This window comes from Amblyraja radiata, chromosome 29, assembly GCF_010909765.2.
Source record: "Amblyraja radiata isolate CabotCenter1 chromosome 29, sAmbRad1.1.pri, whole genome shotgun sequence".
Lineage (NCBI taxonomy): Eukaryota > Metazoa > Chordata > Chondrichthyes > Rajiformes > Rajidae > Amblyraja > Amblyraja radiata.
The window spans coordinates 22,128,457-22,150,703 of NC_045984.1; the positions used below are offsets into that span (position 1 = coordinate 22,128,457).

General features: G+C 42.6%; 1 protein-coding gene across 4 annotated transcripts; it reads left to right on the plus strand.

Annotated features, from left to right (window-relative positions):
- Positions 1-21,105, plus strand: LOC116989461 (MOB kinase activator 3B). Of its 4 annotated transcripts, none has more exons than XM_033046843.1 (4): positions 1-122; positions 14,007-14,537; positions 16,633-16,835; positions 20,106-21,105. In XM_033046843.1, exons 2-4 carry the CDS (start codon positions 14,120-14,122, stop codon positions 20,133-20,135), a joined length of 651 nt encoding a protein of 216 aa, XP_032902734.1. In that variant the 5' UTR covers positions 1-122; positions 14,007-14,119; the 3' UTR covers positions 20,136-21,105. The 4 variants fall into 4 exon arrangements, with proteins under 4 accessions (XP_032902734.1, XP_032902737.1, XP_032902735.1 ...); XM_033046846.1 differs by lacking the exon at positions 1-122 and adding an exon at positions 2,294-2,431; XM_033046844.1 differs by lacking the exon at positions 1-122 and adding an exon at positions 8,666-9,091.
- The last annotated feature ends 1,142 nt before the right edge of the window (positions 21,106-22,247 follow it).

The window sequence follows — 22,247 nt, forward strand, 5'->3', positions numbered from 1 at the left end:
GGCCACTGCTCCCTGCAGCGGTGGAACTACAATTCCCGGCGTGCACGGCGGCTGGCGCGCACGCGCGGTGAGGCGGCGGTTGGGACCGGAGCCGGAGCCACGGGGCGGGAGCGCGGCCCGGGGTAAGTGAGCGGCGTGGGGCGGGCAGGAGAGAAAGAGAGCCGGGCCAGGTCCAGGCCCAGGTCCAGCCCGGGGGAAGTGAGGGGGAGGGAGGGAGCCCCGCAGTCCGGGCGGTGGAGGGAGGAAGGGAGGGAGGGTTGTGAGGAGCGGCAGGCCTTGACCCCGCTCCCCGGGGAGAGAGGGAGCTCCCCCAGGGCCCAGGAGGCTCGGCCTCAGCCGGAGGGTGGGGAGATACTCGGGGAGAAGGGTGGCGCTGACTGACCCCTGTGAGGGTGAGGAGCAAGGGTACAGTGAGGATGGTACAGGCAGAACCCCCTGGGGGGTGGAGGGTCGGATACAGAGACTCTCAGGGTGGAAGGTAGTGAGGGTGGTGGAGGTGAGAACCAGTGAGGGCGGTGCTGTCAGAACCCCCTCGGATGTGAGGGTGGTACAGACCGAGCTCTCCTGGGGGTGGGGATTGAAGGGCCAGTGAGGGTGCAGCAAGCAGAACTGCCACTTCTTCTTCTTCCGTATGTCGGACAACTTGTTCTATTTGATCTTATTTGATTGTGCACGCTGGGTTGATTGCATTTGTCGAAACAGGGCGGACCACGTGAAGGTTGCAATCTCCCACCCCAGAACTGCCACTGAGAAGGGATAAGCATGCCCACGGAGTGTGATGGTGGATTCTGGTCGGTTGCCTGTACAGTGTGATTCTGTCAGGCTGTTGCTAGTCTGTGCGACTGCTTTGCCAATTTCCACCCCAGCCCTAAGTGTTTGTGCAGAGGACTTTATTATGGTGACTGTGCTGTGAATGATTTTGCCTTATTCAAGTTGGTGCTTCGTTTCATCAGTTTTATCCATTTACTATTTTAACATAACAGTAAAGATTAAATGGAGTGTTTGCAATTTTGCAGTCAAGGACATTTAAGAGACAATTGCATTGAGTTGCATATATAGACCAGACAGGGTGAAGGTGATATTTTCCCCTGATGAGCATTTGTGAATTTGTTTTGCATTATTTATATATCATTCAGATTACAGTGTACGATATAAATGGAGCAGGGCATGTGGCTCCAGAAGCCAAGAAAATAAAAACATTAAAACAAGTATCATCTTGTCATTTTATGTTAGGTTGGTGATGCAGGTTTTCCAGCATGGCTAAGTCTGTCCCATCACATAAACTTGATGGATTAGGCAGAATTGAAGCCCACTGTTGCACACCTGCTTCTGTTGGAATAAATAGAGCAATGGGAGAAACATTGATTGAAAGATACAGCATGGAAACGGGCCCTTCAGCCCACCATGTTGACGATCGATCACCTGTTTACCCTAGTTCTATGTTATCCCACCTTATCCACTCCCTCCGCATCAGGGGCAATTTACAGAGGCCAATTAAGCTACAAACCCACATGTCTTGTGGAGGAAAAAGGAGCACCCGGAGGAAACCCACATGTTCACAGACTCCACGCAGACAGCACATGAGGTCGGGATTGAACCAGGTCTCTGGTGCCATGAGGCAGCAGTTCAACCCGCTGTGCAATTGTGGCGCAGGGGAATAAGGGGAAATAACGAAAATAAGGGGAATAATGACCATTACCTTGCCTAAAGGAGAAATTGATTATCACAGTTGTCTGAACAAATAAGCATGACTTATCTACAACATTCTGGCAATATTGCAGCAAGGAGATCACAAAGGTAATTGATATGGGTTATCTGATATAACAACTATAATCTGATTATAACTAAAACATGTAGACCTGAGGATAGCTTGAATGTTCAGGGAGTGGAAGCTCATGCTGTTGAAGGTCTCAGACCTGATTTCACTGCCCACAAGGGATGCAGTCAGTGGCAGTCTGCTCCATGAGAGTCCCTCCAATGCTTGAGAACCGTTAGCTCCTGCATCAGATGCTGCCTTGAATAAAGGAGAAATGTAAAAACCAGGAACTGCAGTTGCTGGTTTACCAAAAAAAACACAAAATGCTGAGGATTTCAACAAGTCAGGCAATGTCCCTGGAGAATATTGATTGCTCAGTTTAGAGATACTGCGCGGTAACAGGCTCTTCGGCCCTCCCTTGCCGACCAGTGAACCCCGCACACTTGTTCCATCCTATACACTAGGGACAATTTGCAATCTTTTCCAAAGCCAAATAGCTTATAAATCTGCATGTCTTTGACGTGTGAGAGGAAACCGGAGCACCGGGGAATACCCACGAGGTCACGAGGAGACCGTACAAACTCCGTACAGACGGAACCCGTAGTAAGGATCGAACCCGGGTCTCTGGTGCTGTCAGGCAGCGACTACCACTTCGCCACGTGCCGCCCCAAAGGGGTAGGTGAAGTTTTGTGTTGAGATTCTTCTTCAGACCGAAGAGGGGGGGGGGGGGGTGTTGGGGAAAGAAAGCTGGAAGAGAGGAAAGGCAGGTCAACGTGGCAGGTAATAAGTGAACACAGGCGAGGGGTGCGATGGACAAAGACCAAAGGTCTTCAAAACGTCACCTATCCATGTTCTCCAAGGATGCTGCCTGACTCACTGAGTTACTCCCGCACATTGTATATTTAAAAATGGAAATGTCAACTCTCTTTTTAGATAGAAAACTATAGTTGTTTCCATTATGCAACAGTAAACAAAGAGATGGTACAAATATATGAAACCACAGTCTGTAAGAAACCTGGTGCATGCAAGTTAGTAGTTCACTTGAGCGAGACAGGCAGTGACAATATTGTTCCTTGCAGTTTCTAAATACATGACCATAATCATATTGAAAGGAGATAAGCGAGTCATTAGATCTGTAAACTATTTTTGATCGCAGACATCGTTTATCCTTAGCTTCACTCTCTGCTATCACACATATTGTTAACACATGTTGTACTTGGAAGTGTCTTTTTTGTTGCTTACGGGGGGGGGGGGGGGGGGGGGGGGGGTGGAGTTGCCCTTTGTACCCAAATGCTATGACGTACAAAAGGAGTTATTGATTGCCTTTGTGACCTCTTTGCTGCAATATTGTGGGAATGTTGCAACAAGTTGAAGATTACTTCTGTTTATATGTTCAGGCTAAAACCCAAGTTCAGTGTTTTCATAGTGTTGGTTTGGACAGTGGAGTGCCCATGTCCTTCTAATCCATGGCCAGCAGAACAAAGAGCAGCATGGAGTGGAAACAAAATATTGACATCTGTCCACCTCATACTGCTTTGCTTAACAAGTAAGCACGAGACGGGTATACTGGCCTCAATGTAGATACAAGGAACTGCAGATGCTGGTTTCCAATAAAAACCACAACGTGCTGGAGTAACTTAGAGGGTCAGGCAGCATGTCAGAAGGGCATGGATAGGCGAACAATTTGTGTCAGGACCCTTCTTCAGACTGTAGTATGGGGGGGGGGGGGCGGGGGAAGGGGAAGAGTTGGGAATGAGGGGCGAGGAAGGGACAATGCCTGGCGGAGACATGTGAGGGGAGTTTTTGATTGACAGAAGAGTGGAGGAAGACCAGAGATGAAAAGGAGACAAAAGGCTGTAAGATAAGGAGAGAAGAGTTGTAAGATAAAGTCTTATATACATCAGAGATAATATGTTAATACAAAGCAATTATAACACCTAATATCCTATTTATTTAATAAAACCTGTATTTCATATGTAGATCTTTGGATTGGTAACTCTTAACTTTGTTGCAAGTATTACGGTTATTAATTTATTGGTTTTTAAATTATGTTTATCCTTGTGCATTGTGTGTACAAGCCTGTTAAGATGCCACAACGAAGGATTTTATTGTACCATCGTAGGTACATATGACAATTAAACACACTTGTCTCTCGTGACTTGAGATGCATTGCATTTTATAATTATTTGCAAACATCTGCAGTTTGGGTTTGAATTTTTCATTAATCATTCCAGCTTGCCTTTCATCATTCTATCCAACTTTCCCATTCATTCTATTAGTAGCTGATGTGGATGCAAACCCCTGTTGTTTGAGTTACATTATTAACTTTCATGACATTTCTGTCAAATCAGTCAAATCAGGCTGTTCATTTTCAGATTTCCTATGAAGTCTTCAAACCAAAATCTTAACTCTTTTTTTCCCACGGTGACCTGTCTGGCTGAATATTTCCAGTATGATCTATTTTGGCTTAGACTTGCAACATTAATTAATTGAAAGATACAGCTTGCAAAAACAGCCACATCAAGTCCACATTTGCAAACGATCACCCATTTCTCACTAGTTTTATATTGCCCCACTTTCTCATCCACTCCCTACACATTAGGGGCAATTTATAGAGGCCAATTAACCTACAAACCCACGTGTTTTTGGGATGTGGGAATAAACCGAGGGAATGCTGTCATAGGGAGTACGTGTAAACTCCACACAGACAGCATACAAGGTCAGGATCAAATCCAGATCTCTGGTACTGTGAGGCACCAGCTCTACTAACCCTAAAGCATCTGCAGTTCTTTTTATTTCCAACGCCATTTCTATCTATTAAGACGAGGACCAACTTTATAAAATCTTTATCTACTAAAATCCTTTCCTTCATCTTGTTTGCATATTCAGAAACACTCTTTCCTCTTAATTCATTGAATACATTTGCATATCTTGCCCAGACAATTTAGTAGCTTTCACTTCTTCAGTTCTTGAGTCAGCTGCTAATTTTATATATTGTGTCCATTTATTTACTTATTCTACAATAGTGATTAGACTCTCAGAAGTGTTTGATTAAATCCAAAGCATATTGGGTCATGAAAGGACCTTTATAAATGCTAATTATTCTTATCTGTTGTATAACTCTAGTTTAAAACTAGCATTTGATGTTTCAATGGAAACATAAAGTCAAACAGCGCAGAAACATGCCCTTCAGCCCAACTCATCCATGCTGACCAAGATGCTCCAACTAAGCTAGTCCCGTTTGGCACATATTCCATGGAACGTTTCCTATCCATGTACATGTTATTGTACCTGCTTCAACTACCTCCTCTGGCATCTTGCTCCATGCACCCCCCCCCCCCCCCCCCCAACCTCTGTGTGAAACTTTTACCACGCATGTTCCCACTGAAGCCCTTTCACCCTTTCACCCATGCCCTCGAGTCCTGGCAACATCCGCGTAAATCTTTTCTGCACTCTTCAAGAGACAGACACAAGGAACTGCAAATGCTGGAATTTTGTATAGCACAAGCAAGTACTGAATGGGTCATGCTGAATCTCTAGAGGACATGGATAGGCAATGTTTTGGGTCAGGACTCTTCAGACTTGAGATTTACAGCATTGCTGGGGAAGTGCAATTTTTGATAGAAATACTGCCTACGGATACAGATCTACTATCATGACATTTATTAGAAGGAATAGCTGAGCAATAAATATGTATGTAGACCCAAGTATGTAGTTATTTCACTATTGTGTTCATTTTTAAACCTAGAAATGTCCGGGCTTGCATTGGAGTTTGTAAAATATTTATATAACTTGGGTGCAGTCATGTTCATTTCTCCCCTCACCTCGCATATATTTTGAAGTATCTTCTTCCTGCAGTAGCCTCCATTTTCAACCACTGCTATGTTGTAACCACAAAGAATAAAACAAAGCTTCAGTATTGTTGAATAGGAAATGCGGCCTTGGACCAAGTTCGCTCACGGCCGATGGTTAGAGAAGTACAACAAAAGTAAATGTATACCAACTGGAAACTTGCTGTGTAGCGTACGAATTGAAATGGGACATGTGGGGAAGTCCCCAGACCTTTCTTTAACCACAAAAAAAATTCTCAGTATTTTGTAGAAGTTTAATGGACATGTGCGGGGCAAGTTTACACAGAGTGGTGGAGGCCTGGAATGCACTGCCAGGGGTGGTGGTGGGGGCAGATACGTTAGTGCCTTTTATGAGGCATTTGGATAGGCACATAGAAATACAGGGAATGGAGTGATATGGATCATGTACAGGCAGATGAAATCTGTTTAACTTGGCATCACGTTCAGCACAAACATTATATTCTGCACTGACATTTTTCTCCTTATACTACCTGTAGTACTTGTGTATGGCTAAATTAATCTCTGTATAGTATCATCTGATTTAAATTGGACAGTACACAAACAAAAGCTTTTCACTGTATTCAAGATTCAAGAGTTTATTGTCATGTGTCCCTGATAGGACAATGAAATTATTGCTTTGCTTCAGCACAACAGAACATAGTAGGTATGATTACAGAACAGATCAGTGTGTCCATATACCATTATATAAATACATACACACATGAATAAATAAACTGATGAAGTGCAAATAACAGATAATGGGTTATTAATGTTCAGAGTTTTGTCTGAGCCAAGTTTAATAGCCTGATGGCTGTGGGGAAGTAGCTATTCCTGAACCTGGTCGTTGCAGTCTTCAGGCTCCTGTACCTTCTACCTGAAGCTAGCAGGGAGGTGAGTGTGTGGCCAGGATGGTGTGGGTCCTTGATGATACTGCCAGCCTTTTTGAGGCAGCGACTGCGATAGACCTTAATGGAAGGGAGGTCAGAGCCGATGATGGACTGAGCAGTGTTTACTACTTTTTGTAGTCTTTTCCTCTCCAGGGCGCTCAAGTTGCCGAACCAAGCCACGATGCAACCGATCCGCATGCTCTCTACTGTGCACCTGTAGAAGTTAGAGAGAGTCCTCCTTGACAAACCGACTCTCCGTAATCTTAGGAAGTAGAGGCGCTGATGTGCTTTCTTAATAATTGCATCAGTGTTCTCGGACCAGGAAAGATCTTCAGAGTTGTGCACGCCCAGGAATTTGAAGCCAGTATACGTGACAATAATAAACCAATGCCGAATAGCATTCCACCCATCTAAGAGCATTGGCATCAGCATGCAAACTTTCTGGATCACCTGTGGCTTAATGTACATAGTTTGCACTTGATTCACCTGCCAATTGAATAGCACAGAGCACGTGAGCATTGCTTGCATACATTTATTGCCCGGATGGCTCCCAAGTTGGAGGCATTTGGAAAATGTCAGTATTTGAGTTCCACCTCCCCAGTTTTACAGCAGGGTGCTGTTCCTGAGAACTGTTTGTAATCCAAATAGTTCACATTGGAAATCCGGCCTCAAAGAAGTTCCCACATGGCAGCAGATGCCTTGTGGTAGTTGGCATATCAATAGACAATAGGTGCAGGAGTAGGCCATTCTGCCCTTCGAGCGAGCACCGCCATTCATGGTGATCATGGCTGATCATCCACAATCAGTACCCCGTTCCTGCCTTCTCCCCAAATGCTCCTGCCTGACTCCGCTATCTTTAAGAGCCCTATCAAGCTCTCTCTTGAAAGTATCCTTTCCATCGGTCAACCATATGCTCGTTGGTATGTGTGGGCTGTACATAAGTCAGGCATTCATACACTGGGAAGGGGCCTTTATTGAGTAAGTGTTTTTGGTAGGTTAGTCATTGGTCAAAGGATGATGTCCAAGTTATAGAAAGGATTTAATTTTTAAGGGGTTGCTGTGAATTGTTTGATTGGAAAAATATAGATGAAACCAGACCCTCCGCTCACTGAATCCATGTCAACCCATTTATACTAGTTCTGTATCGCAATTTCTCATCCACACCCTAAACACGGGGCAATTTGCAGAGGATCAATTAATCTACAAATTTGCACATTTTAGGGCGTGGGAGGAAACCGGCACATCTGGAGAAAACCCATTGCTCACAGGGAGAACATGCAAACTTCACAAACAGCACCTGTAGTCAGGATTGAACCCGATTCTCGGGTGCTGTGAGGCAGCAGCTCTACCAGCACCTACCTGTGAGGCAGCAGCTCTACCACTGTGCTAAAGATATTACAATTGTTTAAGTGAAAAAAATTGTTGTCGCCACCATCTCAAGCAGCATTTGCTGTAAATTAGATGTCTGTAACATGGTTTCTTACTGTGATCTGGTCCCAATTAGCTGATGTTTTACAGATTATAAAGGAAAAATGCTAGAAGTGTTCCCTAAAAGAAGGCATTGGTTTTTGTATCTCCTCAAGCAGATCCAGGGAATCATCTCATGATCTTTCTGAATAAAAAAAAGGTTTAAACGGATGTGGGCAAAACACAGGCAAATGGGACTAAGTTAAATGGGGCTTCTTGGTCGGCAAGGATAGGTTGGGCTGATGGGCTTGTTTCTGTGCTGTACCATTCTAACAGACCACTTATGAACTCATGCAGCTGAGGTTTATTTTTACGTCTGAAGTCTGAGTCTCGACCCGAAATGTCACCCATTCCTTCTCTCCAGAGATGCTGCCTGTCCTGCTGAGTTACTCCAGCATTTTGTGTCTACCTTTTTGTTTTACTAGCTGACCAAAATGAAATGATTGCAGATATAGGGAACTGCAGATGCTGGTTCACAAAAAAAGTCAAAGTGCTGGAGTGACTCAGTGGTTCAGGCAGCATCTCTGGAAAATGTGGGTAGGTGACGTTTCAGTTCAGGGCCCTTGTTCATATTGATCAGACATGAAAAGGGTCCTGACTTGAACCATCGCCTATCCATGTTCCCCAGAGATGCTGCCTGACCTGCTGAGTTACTCCAGTGTTACTACGTGTCTTTAAATGAAGTGATTGGTTTCTTATAACAATTTTTTGGAATTCTTCGGGGAAACTCTGGTCAGTTATTTGAATTGGTTTCTTGCTCTTAGTTGGGTATTTCACACAATCAATAAAACAAAATACAACGAGGAAATGCCCCTCCCAAGGATTTCCCTGAACTTGTTGCTGGATTTCCCCTTGTTTCTATTCACATGGTACATTCCATTGTAATTAGTCAAGAAAATCTGAACGTTATAAATAAAGGAACTAGAAAAAATCTTCTCTCTCTTTGGCCAGTTGTGTGGTGAACGGGCTGTTTGCTAGTTCCTTGTTCATTTATTTTTATTTTCAAACTGAAAATATGTGTAAAGTTGTGCCTTCAGTAAGGCAATAAGCAATGATCAGTTATTTTCAAGTTAAAACCCATTTATTGACAGACTCCAGCAATGGTGAATGAGATTTATTTACGTAGAAAGGTAGGTGAATGCTATGTTTTTTGTATCTAAAAAAAGTTACAGCTTGTTTGATGTACGAAGGGACTGCAGATGCTGGTTTACACCGAGGATAGTCACATAATGCTGGAGTAACTCAGCGGAGAAAGCAACATCTCTGAAGAAGAGGAATTGGTGATGTTTCAGGTCGAGACACTTCTTCAAACTGAGAATCATGGGAGAGGGAAACTAGAGGTATGAAAAGGTGCAAATAACAAATGAAAGAAAGGTATGAAAAGAACAAATCAAAGCAAGCAACAATGATCAAGGCAAGGTAGAGCCCACAATGGTGCATTGTTGGCAGTGGAAAGAGTGATAACTAGTAGAACAGTGTAACTAAGCAGGACGACTAGGGTGGGGGAGAGATGGAGAGAGAGGGAATACAAGGATTACTTGTAATTAGAAAAATCAATATCTTACTGCTAGGTTGTAAGCTGCCTAAGCGAAATATGAGCTGCTGTTTAGCCAATTTGTGTTTGACCTCAATCTGACAGTGGAGGAGGCCCAGGACAGAAATGTCATCATGAGAAGGGGAGTTAAAGTGTTTGCCGATCAAGGCGATCATTTAGCTGAACACCTCCGCTCAGTCCACCTTGGCGTGACGAGATCTCTTAGGCAAAGGTGGACTGAGCTGAGCGGAGGTGTTCATCGAAATGATCGCGCAGCCTGCGCTTGGTCTGACCGATTTATGGGAGTCCACACCTAGAATAGCGGATACAGTAGATGAGGTTGGAGGAGGTGCAAGTGAATCACTGCTGCACCTGAAAGGACTGTCGGGATCCCTGGATGGGGTAGAGGGAGGAGGTATTGGGACGTGTTGAATCTGCGATTGCAGGAGAAAGCACCCGGGGAGGGGTGGTTTGGGTGAGAAGGGATGAGAAAACCAGAAAGTTGCAGTTTGAACTGTTTCTGTGGAAAACGGAAAGTGAAAGCTTATTTGGCCTTCGCTAATAACCTAGATATACCTGTTAAACAAAATGTTCTCAGTCAAAGAGGCTAGATAGGTGATGTTAATAAGATCGCCGAAAAAAATGGGAGTGGAATTTGGCGTTCAAATGTTGTGATTCTCAACACAATGTAAGTAAGGTATGCTTTTAACGTGTTTAAAATTGTTTCTAAGGTTAGTACACAGAAAGTGAAAGAATCAAAATGCATGCAAATTGCTGTTTAATGAATCACACCAGAAAGGCCCTTAAAATAATTGCTTCAGCATATTTGGACATTCATCATTAATATTTACCTAGTGTACGTTATTGCTCTGTACCTAATAGGAGATTTTAGTTATATAGCAAGGTAGTTTAGAAATAATGAGGATATACTTACCAATAAATGCTAGATTCTCTAAGAGAGTCAAGAGTATTTAAATGTCATATGTACGGACATTGGAACAATGAAATTCTTACTTGTAGCAACTTAACGCAATACACACAAATATATATAATAATTGTTTAACATAATTAAATTACTAACTGCAATACTGTGCAACTAAAGACTGTCGATCCATGGAAGTTCAATGTTGCTGAGGTAATGTTGTACAGTGTTCAAGAACCTGTTTGTCGCTGGGATGAAGCTGTTCTAGAACCTGGTGATCATGGTTTTCAGACACCTGTACCTTATTCCTGACAGTAGGAGTGAAATGAAAGCGTGGCCAGGATGATGTTGGTTCTTGATTATAGAGGCTGCCTTTTAAAGCGGAACTGGCTATGGATCCTATTTTGATGGAGAGGAAGTCAGTACCTGTGGTCAATCAGTGTCGACTATTCTCTGTAGCCTTGTTTGTCCCTGGGTTTTTTGGAGTAACAATGTACATGCGTGTTTTATGCGTGTTTAAGTTATGAATTTTTTAATTATTCATTTTTTAAATAACTAGCTTGTTCCTTTAATAACAAAACTTGATTTACGTAACCCCAGCCTAAAAAGTGAGGTGGACACAAAATGCTGGAGTAACTCAGTGGGACAGGCCTTATCTCTGGAGAGAAGGAACGGGTGGCGTTTTGGGTCGAGATTCTTCTTCAGACTGAAGTCTCGACCCAAAACGTCACCCATTCCTTCTCTCCAGAGATGCTGCCTGTCTCGCTCAGTTACTCCGGCATTTTGTGTATACCTTTGATTTAAACCAGCATCTGCAGTTCTTTCCTATGCTAAATGGTGAGGTGCCTGTAATTGCGCACAGCCCTCTGCCGATGTCTGTTCAATTGTATGATGTCTTTCCAGAGGATAAAGAACAAATAAACTCTCCAGTATACAAGAGGTTCTATGTAATAGTACATCTTGCTTACTTGTACTCTTTATTCTTTGAGTCCATATTTAGTATCTTCTGCATCATGCATTAGAGAAGAGGATAAAACATAGAAAATAGGTGCAGGAGTAGGCCATTCGGCCCTTCGAGCCTGCACCGGCATTCGATATGATCATGGCTGATCATCCAACTCAGTATCCCATCCCTGCCTTCTCTCCATACCCCCTGATCCCTTTAGCCACAAGGGCCACATCTAACTCCCTCTTAAATATATCGAATGAACTGGCCTCAACTACCTTCTGTGGCAGAGAATTCCACAGATTCACCACTCTCTGTGTAAAAAATGATTTTCTCATCTCGGTCCTAAAAGACTTCCCTCTTATCCTTAAACTGTGACCCCTAGTTCTGGACTTCCCCAACATCGGGAATAATCTTCCTGCATCTAGCCTGTCCAACCGCTTAAGAATTTTGTAAGTTTCTATAAGATCCCCCCTCAATCTTCTAAATTCTAGCGTGCACAAGCCGAGTCTATCCAGTCTTTCCTTCCCTTGTAGAATCTTTGCTTCCCTTGTAGAATCGCTCTTTAATTGTTTGTCCATATTTAGCATTATTATTTTTTTCCTCCAATTTACAACATTCATGTATATTGTGTTATATGTATTGTCAGTTACACATATCGCTCACAAAAACAGGTACACACAACATTCATCAATTGACAGGTCTGCCGGTGCACAATTTCTGGAAAAACATCAGGAAGTTTACAAATGCCCTTTCATAGCTGAATAATAGAAATTGCTGGACAAACTCCTCTTACATTATAATTCTTTTTACATTAATCATTTCTTGAGATGATGCTCCGTGACACTGTCAATGACACATGGAATGGTCATGTCCAAGTCTTTTGTGGCAACTTGTTCTTGATGCAGAGGAAATATCATAATGCCAGATTCGTTAGATCCTGACCTCAGTGCCGGCGTGTCTGGAGTTTACGTGTTCTCCCTGCGTGTGGGTGCCCTCCGCATGCCCCTGTTTCCTCCCCCATACCAAAGATGTTAAAAGCTAACTGGCCTCTGTATATTGCCCATAGTGTATAGGGGAGAGTGGATGAGAAAGTGGGATAACATAGCACTAGTTTGAATGGGTGATCAATGGTCGTTGTGGACTGGGTGGGCTGCAGGATCTGTTTGCGTGCTGTATCTTTCAATTCAATTCAGATAGAAGTGGGGGGGAAAGGATACTTATCTGAGGGGTAACATTTTCACACACAGGGTGGTGGGTGTATGGAATAAGCTGCCAGAGGCGGTAGTTCAGGCTAGGACTATCCCAATGTTTAAGAAACAGTTAGATAGGTACATGGATCTGTAGAAGGGATATGGACCAAACACAGGCAGGTGGGCAAGCTGGGCCAGTGTGGGTAAGCTGGGCCGAAGGGCCTGTTTCCACATTGTATCACTCTATGACTCTATCTATGAACCAGTTTCTTATTTGAACCAGGTTTTAAATACCTGTAAGTAATTGGCACAGATCAGGGAAAAGTTGGAAAGAATTGCACTTATATTGCAGTTAGTCCATGACAAAAGAATTTATGGCATATTTAAATTAAATCTTTTGGCTCTTTAATGTTGCCTCAGAGACAACTTTTGCATTTTTCCCGTTATGGGTTTAACATTTGAACCATCCTTTGGTTTTGAGATTTTTTGTACTTCATTATTTAAATGTGGTAAAGAAGGGGGATTAAAATATACGTCTTTTAGTACTGGGTTGCTGGCTTATTTGATGTTCCAGTAAAAGAAAGGAATATTCTATTCTCATGAGGAAACTCGCCATGGGTAATTTCTTTAAAATGCAGAAACTCAAGTTAGAGCACGAAGCTTTTGGAGTGGAGTGTCTGCCTGTATAAACAAGAAAGCCTAAACGGAGCAAGTCCAGGAAAGAAAACCAAGGAAATGTTTATATCACATATTCCAGATCACAGCGATTTAATCTCTGGAGAGCACCTGTGGAAGTGTGCTGCCTCAGGGCTCTGAAATATTGCTGCTTTTTTATCCTTTCAAAACTGCATGACAAATGAATTCAGGGAGTCATTGACACACGAAGCAAAGCATCTGTTTTCCGACTAAACCAATAATTTCTCCCGAGCCAAAGTACAGGTTACAGGATTAGTATAATCATATGCCCTAGGCTCCACACGCCACTCGCACTGTAGGCCTATCAACGCCTTTATTTGCTTGCTGAACTCCAACCCAGAATAACTCAAATTAAACAGGGGAAGCAGAAGAGAGATAAAATACTAAAATAATAAGGTTCATTGGAGGAATTTATTTAATCAAGTCATCAGCTTGTACCTGTCAAGTGCAGGTTAGTAATGTTTTGGAAAGTACAAAAGAAAATCTTCCCTTTGATAGGGAAATTTTGTTTTCCAGATGACTCCTTTTAATCAATTTAAGTTGAAAAGGAAACGCAAAGTAATGTACATGCCTTCATTTAGCAACTCTGCCGCTAATTGCTTCAGCAGTGTTGCAAATTGTTACGTGAGCGATAACTGCATAATTCTAAATTCATTCACGGCTGGAAGAAATGTAATCTACAAATAACAGCGTACAGATATCATATGGTAGTTGAGTATTATATGACGTAAGTTTTGTTTTCTGTTTTTCACAGAATTGTTGAGTCGGAAGAACTTTGTTGCGTGTGCAAGCAAAGTTAGTTGCTTCAAACTCCACCCTTTGTCTTGGCGAATTCTGCATTTTGCAGACTGTCAGTGAGCGTTTAATATGGCCGTGGCCTTGAAACAAGTGTTCAATAAGGACAAGACGTTCCGCCCCAAGCGCAAGTTTGAGCGGGGCACGCAGAGGTTTGAACTGCATAAGCAGGCACAAGCATCGCTGAATGCGGGCCTGGATCTGAAAGTCGCAGTTCAGCTCCCTTCCAACGAGGACCTCAATGACTGGGTGGCCGTACACGTGGTGGATTTCTTCAACCGCATTAATCTGATCTACGGAACGGTTTCCGAGTTCTGTACCGATACCACATGCCCAGTAATGTCAGGTGGACCTCGGTATGAGTACAGATGGCAGGATGAGAATAAATACAGGAAGCCCACCGCACTGTCCGCGCCACAGTATATGAGTCTCCTCATGGACTGGATTGAAACCCAAGTCAACAATGAAAACATCTTTCCGACCAGTGTTGGTGAGTTAGATAAATTAATTGATTCCTCTTGGTTTGCAATATGTTCTTTGTTTTAGTTTAGTTTAGAGACACAGTGAGGAAACAGGCCCTCTGGCCCACAGAGTCCCTGCCGACCAGTGTCCACTCGATACACAATCTTACACGCTTTGGACAATTTTACAATTTTTTTTTTACCAAAGCCACTCAACCTACAAACCTGTAAGTCTTTGCAGTGTGGGAGGAAACCGGAGCACCCGGAGAAAACCTAAGTGGTCATGGGGAGAACATACAAACTCCGTACAGACAGCGCCCGTAGTCAGGTGCGAACACGGGTCTCTGGTGCTGTAAGGCAGCAACTCCACCGCTGTGTCACCATGCTGACACTTTTTATAAGAAAATATCATGGAGAAATATGGCATAAAAACAGACCCTTCTATCCATTAAGTCTATGCTGTATGCTACCATTTACACTAACCCTACATTAATCTAATTTTATATACTTGGTGCGTTATCATCAATCTCCCTTGAATTCTAGCACAAGGGGCAATCTAAAGTGCCCAATTAATTCATCAAGCTGCAGAATTTTGGGGTGTAGGTGGGAACCAGAGTACCCAGAGGAAACCCATGCGGTCACAGGGAGAACATGCAAACTCCACACAGCACCCTGAGTCAGGGTTAAAACCATGTCTCTGGCGCTTTGAGGCAGTGGCTCTACTGACTACACCACTGTGCTCCCCGGTGTCATTTATATCCAGCTAAGCAACAGAAACAGTAAGAAGAATGTTTATATATAAAGTCTTCCTAAATAAAGTCTATAATAGGCTGCAAATAAACTCTTATCAAATGTAAGTTAATGCCCAAGAAAAGGAGGAACATCTTTGTTAACAAGTATTTGGTCTGAATAAATCAACCAGATTTGCATTTTTAGAGGTACAGCTTAGAAACTGGCCAACGGAGTCCACACTGACCATCTCTCACCAGTTCACACTAGTTCCATGTTATCCCACTTTCTCGTCCATTCCCTACACACTAGCGGCAATTAACCTACAAACTCACACGTCTTTGGGATGTGGGTGGAAATCGGAGCACCCGGAAGTATTCCACGAGGTCACAGGGAGAATGTGCAAACTCCACACAGACAGCACCCGAGGTCGGGATCGACCCCGGGTCTCTGCCGTTGTGATGCAGAGGCACGACCAGCAGTGCCACTGTGCCGCCCCATATTCGTGTGAACTTTATCATTCTTCACACTATTTTCTATGTAAAAATCATGAATAATGCTGGGATTTGCTAAAAGAGCAACAATTGAGTTTTTAACAGCATAACAAGACATTTACCAGTACCTGAAAATCTCATTTAATGTGCAGGGGCTCCAAGCCAAGAATAAAGTCAGAGATATAAAATGTCTAATAAACGAATACCTCGACCCTCCCTTCAGAACGATTCAATTTCCCATATCCTCCACACCGCCCTTTCCACATCTGCTCAACCTGAAACTGTGAAAAATACGACATAAATACTTTTTTGGTGCCGAAATCATCCGATGACAGGATGTTGCACTTATGGGGGGGGGGGGGGGGGTCAAATGTAAGGGAAGTATATTAATGGCAGAACACTAAACAATGTGGAAGTATGAAAGGATATTGGGGTCCGAGGCCGAAAGTAGCACCATAAGCTGCTAGAGTGGTAAAAGCATTTAGTATGTTTGCCTTCATCGGTTGGGGCATTGAGTATAAGAGGCAGGATGTTATGATGCAGCTTTATAGGACTTTGGTCAAACCACATTTGGAGTATTGCGTGCAGTTCTGGTCTCCATTAGAGGAAGAAGGTGGAGGCTTTAGAGAGCGTGCAGCAGAGGTTTACCAGAATGCTGGGTCAGGGGATATTAGCCGCAAGTAGTTGTAAGACAGACTTGGATTGATTTCTCTGGCATGTCGGAAGTTGAGAGGATGGAAGTGTATAAAATTAAGAGAGACATTGATGGGTGGACAGTAAGAACCTTTTCCCAGGTGCTTCAGATGTGGAGGAAAGCTGTGTGTACTGTAGGGAAATGTTGAATTGTTGGCACCATTCAGAGGAGCAAGAGGATTAAAATCTATTTTCCATTTCTCACCAGGAACTCCATTTCCCAGGAACTTCCAGCAAGTTTGCAAGAAGATCCTCTCTCGTCTTTTCCGTGTATTCGTCCACGTTTACATCCACCACTTTGACCGAATCGGCTTTATGGGAGCCGAGGCCCATGTTAATACTTGTTACAAACATTTTTACTACTTTGTTAAAGAGTTCAACCTTATAGACAGCAAAGAATTAGTACCACTGGTATGTAACTTTCTAACTAAATTTGCTATAACGGATGCTTTGTAGATTTTAATTCGTTTAATGGGTGGTCTGGTATCTGTTCTATAAAATTTAAATGCAGCACAATAATAACTTGACAGGATAGGGGGAAGTGGAGGCTGGTGAATTGAGGGCTATGTGTTGAGAGTGAAATTTATCAATTGATCAGCGTGTACAGTAAATCTCTGAGAACCTGCTATCCGTTGATGCAAAATCCTGATGATTTGACATCTGACTCACCGGGAACCCAGTCCCACTCTCCCTACAAACACACCAGAATTTTATCCCATGCTCCCGATAGACACACCGGGACACCATCCCCATGGTTCCTGTAGACACACCAGGACCACACTGGCACAACTGGTGGAGTCTGTATGGACTGTGCACATTCTCTATGTGACCACGTGTGTTTCCTCCAGGTGCTCCGGTTTCCTCCCATGTCTCAAAGGCATGCGAGTTTGTGGGTTAATTGGAATCTGGAAATTGTATCTCGTGTGTAGGGAGTGGTTGCGAAAATGAGATAACATAGAACTAGTGCGAATGGGTGATCAATGGGTGGCATGGACTCGGTGGACCAAAGGGCCTGTTTCCATGCTGTATCTCTGTAGTAAAATTAAAACTTGCCCCCATTCCCTCGCTGACTGTAGGCACACTGGGGCCTGTTCCCACACTGGAGTTTCGATCTCAAGCTATCTTTAGACACAGCTGGCTCACTCAAATTTATTTAACAACTGTGTAACAAATAAGAAAAGGTGACTTAGTGTGTGCTGGTGTATTAAGAAAAGTCATAGTCATACAGAATGAAAACAGGCCCTTCAGCCCAGCTTGTCCATGAGAACCAAGATGTCCCATCTGAGCTAGTCCCATTTGCCTGGGTTTGCCCCGTATCGCTCTCACCCTCCCTGTCCATGTTCCTGTCCAGATAATTTTTAAATTAAGAAGGCTCTCGACCCAAAATGTCACCCATTCCTTCTCTCCTTAGATGCTGCCTGTCCCGCTGAATTACTCTGGCATTCTGTGTCTATCTTTTAAATGTTGTTATCGTGCCTGCCTCAACTGACAGCTTGTTCCAAAAAACCCACCACACTCTGTGTTAAAAAGTTGACCTTGTCCCACTGCTGCCTCTTTAATATCGGAGCTGTGGCCGTCACCGCCTCTCCCAGGAAACTGATTCACTGCATCACTTTGAGCTCTTCCTGAGTGGAAATGCGATGTTAGCTGTCATTTCGAGAGGACGAGAATCTGAATGCAAGGATGTCATGTTGTGGCTTTACAAGGCACTGGTCAGACCACATTTGGAATATTGTGAGCAGTTTTGGGCTCCATACCTGAGGAAGAATGTGCTGATGTTATTAGGTTAACATATGAGAAGCAATTGATGGTTCTGGGCCTATAGTCGCTGGAGTTTAAAAGCATGAGGGGGGACCTCATTGAAACCTACTGATTAATGAAAAGCTTAGAGTGGATATGGAGGATATTTCCACCAGTGGGAGAATCTAGGACCTTAAGGCACAGCCTCAAAATTAAAGGAAATATCTTTAGAATGGCGATGAGGAGAAATTTATTTATCCAGACCGTGGTGAATCTATGGAATTCCTTGTCACAGATGCTTATGGAAGCCAAGTCAATGGGTATTTTTAAAGCGAGATTAATAAGTTCTTGGATTAGTAAGGGCATCAAAGGTTACGGCAGAAGTATTAAGTTGTGAGGGAAAAATAAATCAGTCACCACCGAATAGTAGAGTAGACTCAATGAACCAAATGGCCTGATTCTGCTCATATGCCTTACGGCCTTATGAAATCAGGAGCTGCAGAGCAACAAAATGCGTGAGTGCGTGCCACCATGCTGAATTGAATCCAGATGTACAGCACATGACACTGATGATTCCAGCAGCTGGGGATACATTTTCCTGCATCAGCCTCTTGTCTTTCTATTGATAGTGACACTGCACTTCAGACCTGAATGCTGAAACTCTCAAGCTCCATTTCAAATAGTCTGTTTACTAATTTGTGTGCACTCAGCACATTTTTGGGGCATTCTTCCTATATTATAACATAATAACTATATTACCAAGGCCAGCCCTAGTTGTTAAATCACTGGTATAGTTGTTTAGTTTAGAGATACAGTGCAAAAACAGGCCCGTCAGCCCACCGAGTCTGTGCCGACCAGCGATCCCCGTACACTAGCACTATCCTACATACACCAAGAACAATTTATAATTTTGCCAAGCCATTTAACCTTCAAAACTGGATGTCTTTGGAGTGTGGGAGGAAGCCGTAGATCGCAGAAAACACCCACGCAGGTCATGGGGAGAATGTACAAACGCCATGCATGCAGTACCCATAGTCAGGATCGAACATAGGTCTCTGGCGCTCTAAGGCAGCTACTCTACCGCTTTGCCACCATGCCGCCCTCTTTCAACCAATAGGTACAGCTAGTTCTGTTATAATGCGTTTCCATGAAAGGCGAATTGGATATAACACATTTGATAAATTAGGGAACACTATTAACATTACACCGGCCGAATTGCTTATAACTCAATTTCAATTGGGATATAAAGAACCACTTAAAAGTTAGAGGTAGAAACAAGGAACTGCAAATGCTTGTTCACAATAAAAGACACAACGTACTGGAGTAACTAAGCGGGTCAGGCATCATCACTGGAGAACATGAATAAGGTGATGTTTTGGTTTGGGACCCTTCAGACATTGTGGTGGATGTGGAAAGAAATCCGGAAGAAGTTAAAAGTTACTTTGATGAAGTTTCATTGTTCAATTGTTTTTTTCAGAATAGGTGATTTTCATTTGTTTTACACAAAGCCATAGATGCCTCCATGCCATCTATCCAGTATGTGTATATGTGCATGCAACATTCCAATATAATTTCAGGGTTCTGTTCTAGATCTTTTTTGATATCTTCCTTGCTTTTCAACTCTTTTTCCTTCAAAGCTGCAGGTATTGCCTCAGCATTTCATGCCCCAGCAACAGTAAGCATGAATACCTTAAGCAAAACACAGTGCTGGAGAAACTCAACTGGTCAGGCAGCATCTGTGGAGAGAGTGGACAAGTGAACGTTTCGGGTTGGGACCCTTCTTCAGACTGGTCCATTCCCTGCCCCGATGCTGTCCGACCTGCTGAGATCCTCCAGGATTTTGTGTTTAGCTCATGATTCCAACATTTGCAGTTCCTTGGATGAATATCTCAAGACCATTTACAACTTCTAATAGTTTTCTTTTTTCCATTTCTTCAACAGAAGGAGATGACCATGAGAATGTGCCATTGAAAAGTGTCATTGATCAACTGCAGAAGAAGGTGTTCCATCTCCATCGTTGTTGAAATGGAATATCATACCAAAAACAAACTTGAAGGAAAATTGGTCGTCCAATTTCAATGTTGAAATGTGAAAGATTAAAACGTCTAGATGTGGAATTTTCTCTTGATGCAGGAGGCTACAATAATTGTAGAAAATTCTTTTGGGCACCAAGGCATCTGCCTAGGACAGTTAATAGCTTACGTTTCATGACCACTGCAAATAACGTGATTCTGCGGCTATAATGGTGCAAAAGAAATGAAGAGAGCATTTTTATGAGAAATAGTATTGCTTTGTATAAAATTAATTGATATTTTATGCATTTCATTGTATATGAAGTGTCTTAGAATGTTTCTGATCTGTTTGATAAAGCACTATGAAAGGCAAGTACTGTCCATGACCTGAAAAACGAACAGTTCATTTATCTTGCTCACTTGCTCAACAGTTCCAGCTGATTTAATAAGGTTTGGCTTATCAAGTCAAAAGCCTGTGAAGAACAGTTTGCAACATTCCTTGCACATTGACTTCAACAGGAATTCCATATGTATTTCCCACAATGGTACAGTCACACAGTTCTCTCTTGTGGCACAAATTCTCTGAAAATATATTTTGTCCTGAATGGTACATATAATATGTGCATATTTGGTTGTTTCAACTGAAAGAAAACAGTTGGCAGACATTTTTTAAATATTTAAAGAAGAATTATATACTTTTTTACTATATTTCTTTAAATTTTTAGTGTCACTGAACGCTATAATACAGTCTAGTTTTTCAATTCCTGGGGACATCTGTGGTGAAAGGTTATTTTTTAAATTTATATCATATTTTTCTTTGTTATATCACTTGCTTCGATTTCCAACTGGCTGAAATTTGTTATTTCTGCTTTTGATTCTGTGAGAAATTTCTGCTTCTAAGATTAAAGTGTAAAATTATTGAAACATTTTAACTTCTATTTCTCATTCTTGCTGCTTCATGTTTTTTTCAATGGTTATTCATCACAACTGTTATGGTTCTTACCTTGGAAAAAATGTTTATTTTGCAAGTTGAACCAGGCACCGAATATTTGTTTCACAATTAATATAGATGAAGAAATTCACTTGGATCGCATACAGTTTACAGGATTTCACTGAATTGTAGCCTGGTGGTATTTGTCAGCACCACTCTGTACCAAGGTATAACCTAAGTATAAAACAGTGTTGGAGTGACTCAGTGGATTGTGGAACACAAAACAGAGCACACTACAGCGTAATAACAGGCACTTTGGCCCACAGTGTCTGTGTCGAACATGATGTCAAGACCATCACCTATCTATATGCACATAACCCATACCCTTCCGTTCCCTGCATATCCGTATGCCTATTCAAATGCCTTTTAAATACCACTAATGTATCTCTTTCAACCTCCACCCCTGACCATGTGTTCCAGGCCCTATGTTAAAAATAACTTGCTCTGCACATCTTCTGTAAACTTTGCTTAATTCATTTTATTGCTATGCCAGCTAGTATTTTTTTTTTCCCCATCCTGATAGAAAAAATCTTATTGTCTATCATATCTATGCCTCTGATAGATCAGGTACCATCTCTAGAGGGCATGGATAATTTGAGGACATAAGTAAGTTAGTTCACCAAATAATGAATGGTGGACACAAGAACTACAGATATTGGAATCTGGCACGGGAGTAACTCAACGGGTCAGGCACCATCTTTAGAGGACATAGATAGATGATGTTTCGGGACCCTTCTACAGAGATGCTGCCCGACACGCTGATTTACCCCCCCCCCCCCCCCCCACTTTGTGTTTTACTTAAGAATCCAGCATCAGCAGTTCATGTCTCTGTGTAACATTATGTCAGGTAATAATAATAATACATTTTATTTGTTGGGCGCCTTTCAGACATCTCAAGGACACCTTACATAGATTAACAGGAATATAAACATATAATCAGAGTAAAATAAATAATAAAGACATCACAGAGACACAAACTAAAAACAGAATTCAGTCCAAAAACAAAATCAAAAACACAATGTGAAGAGAGAGCAGCGACAGCCAAAGCGCGCCAGCGTCCACTCTCCCTTCACGGCAGCC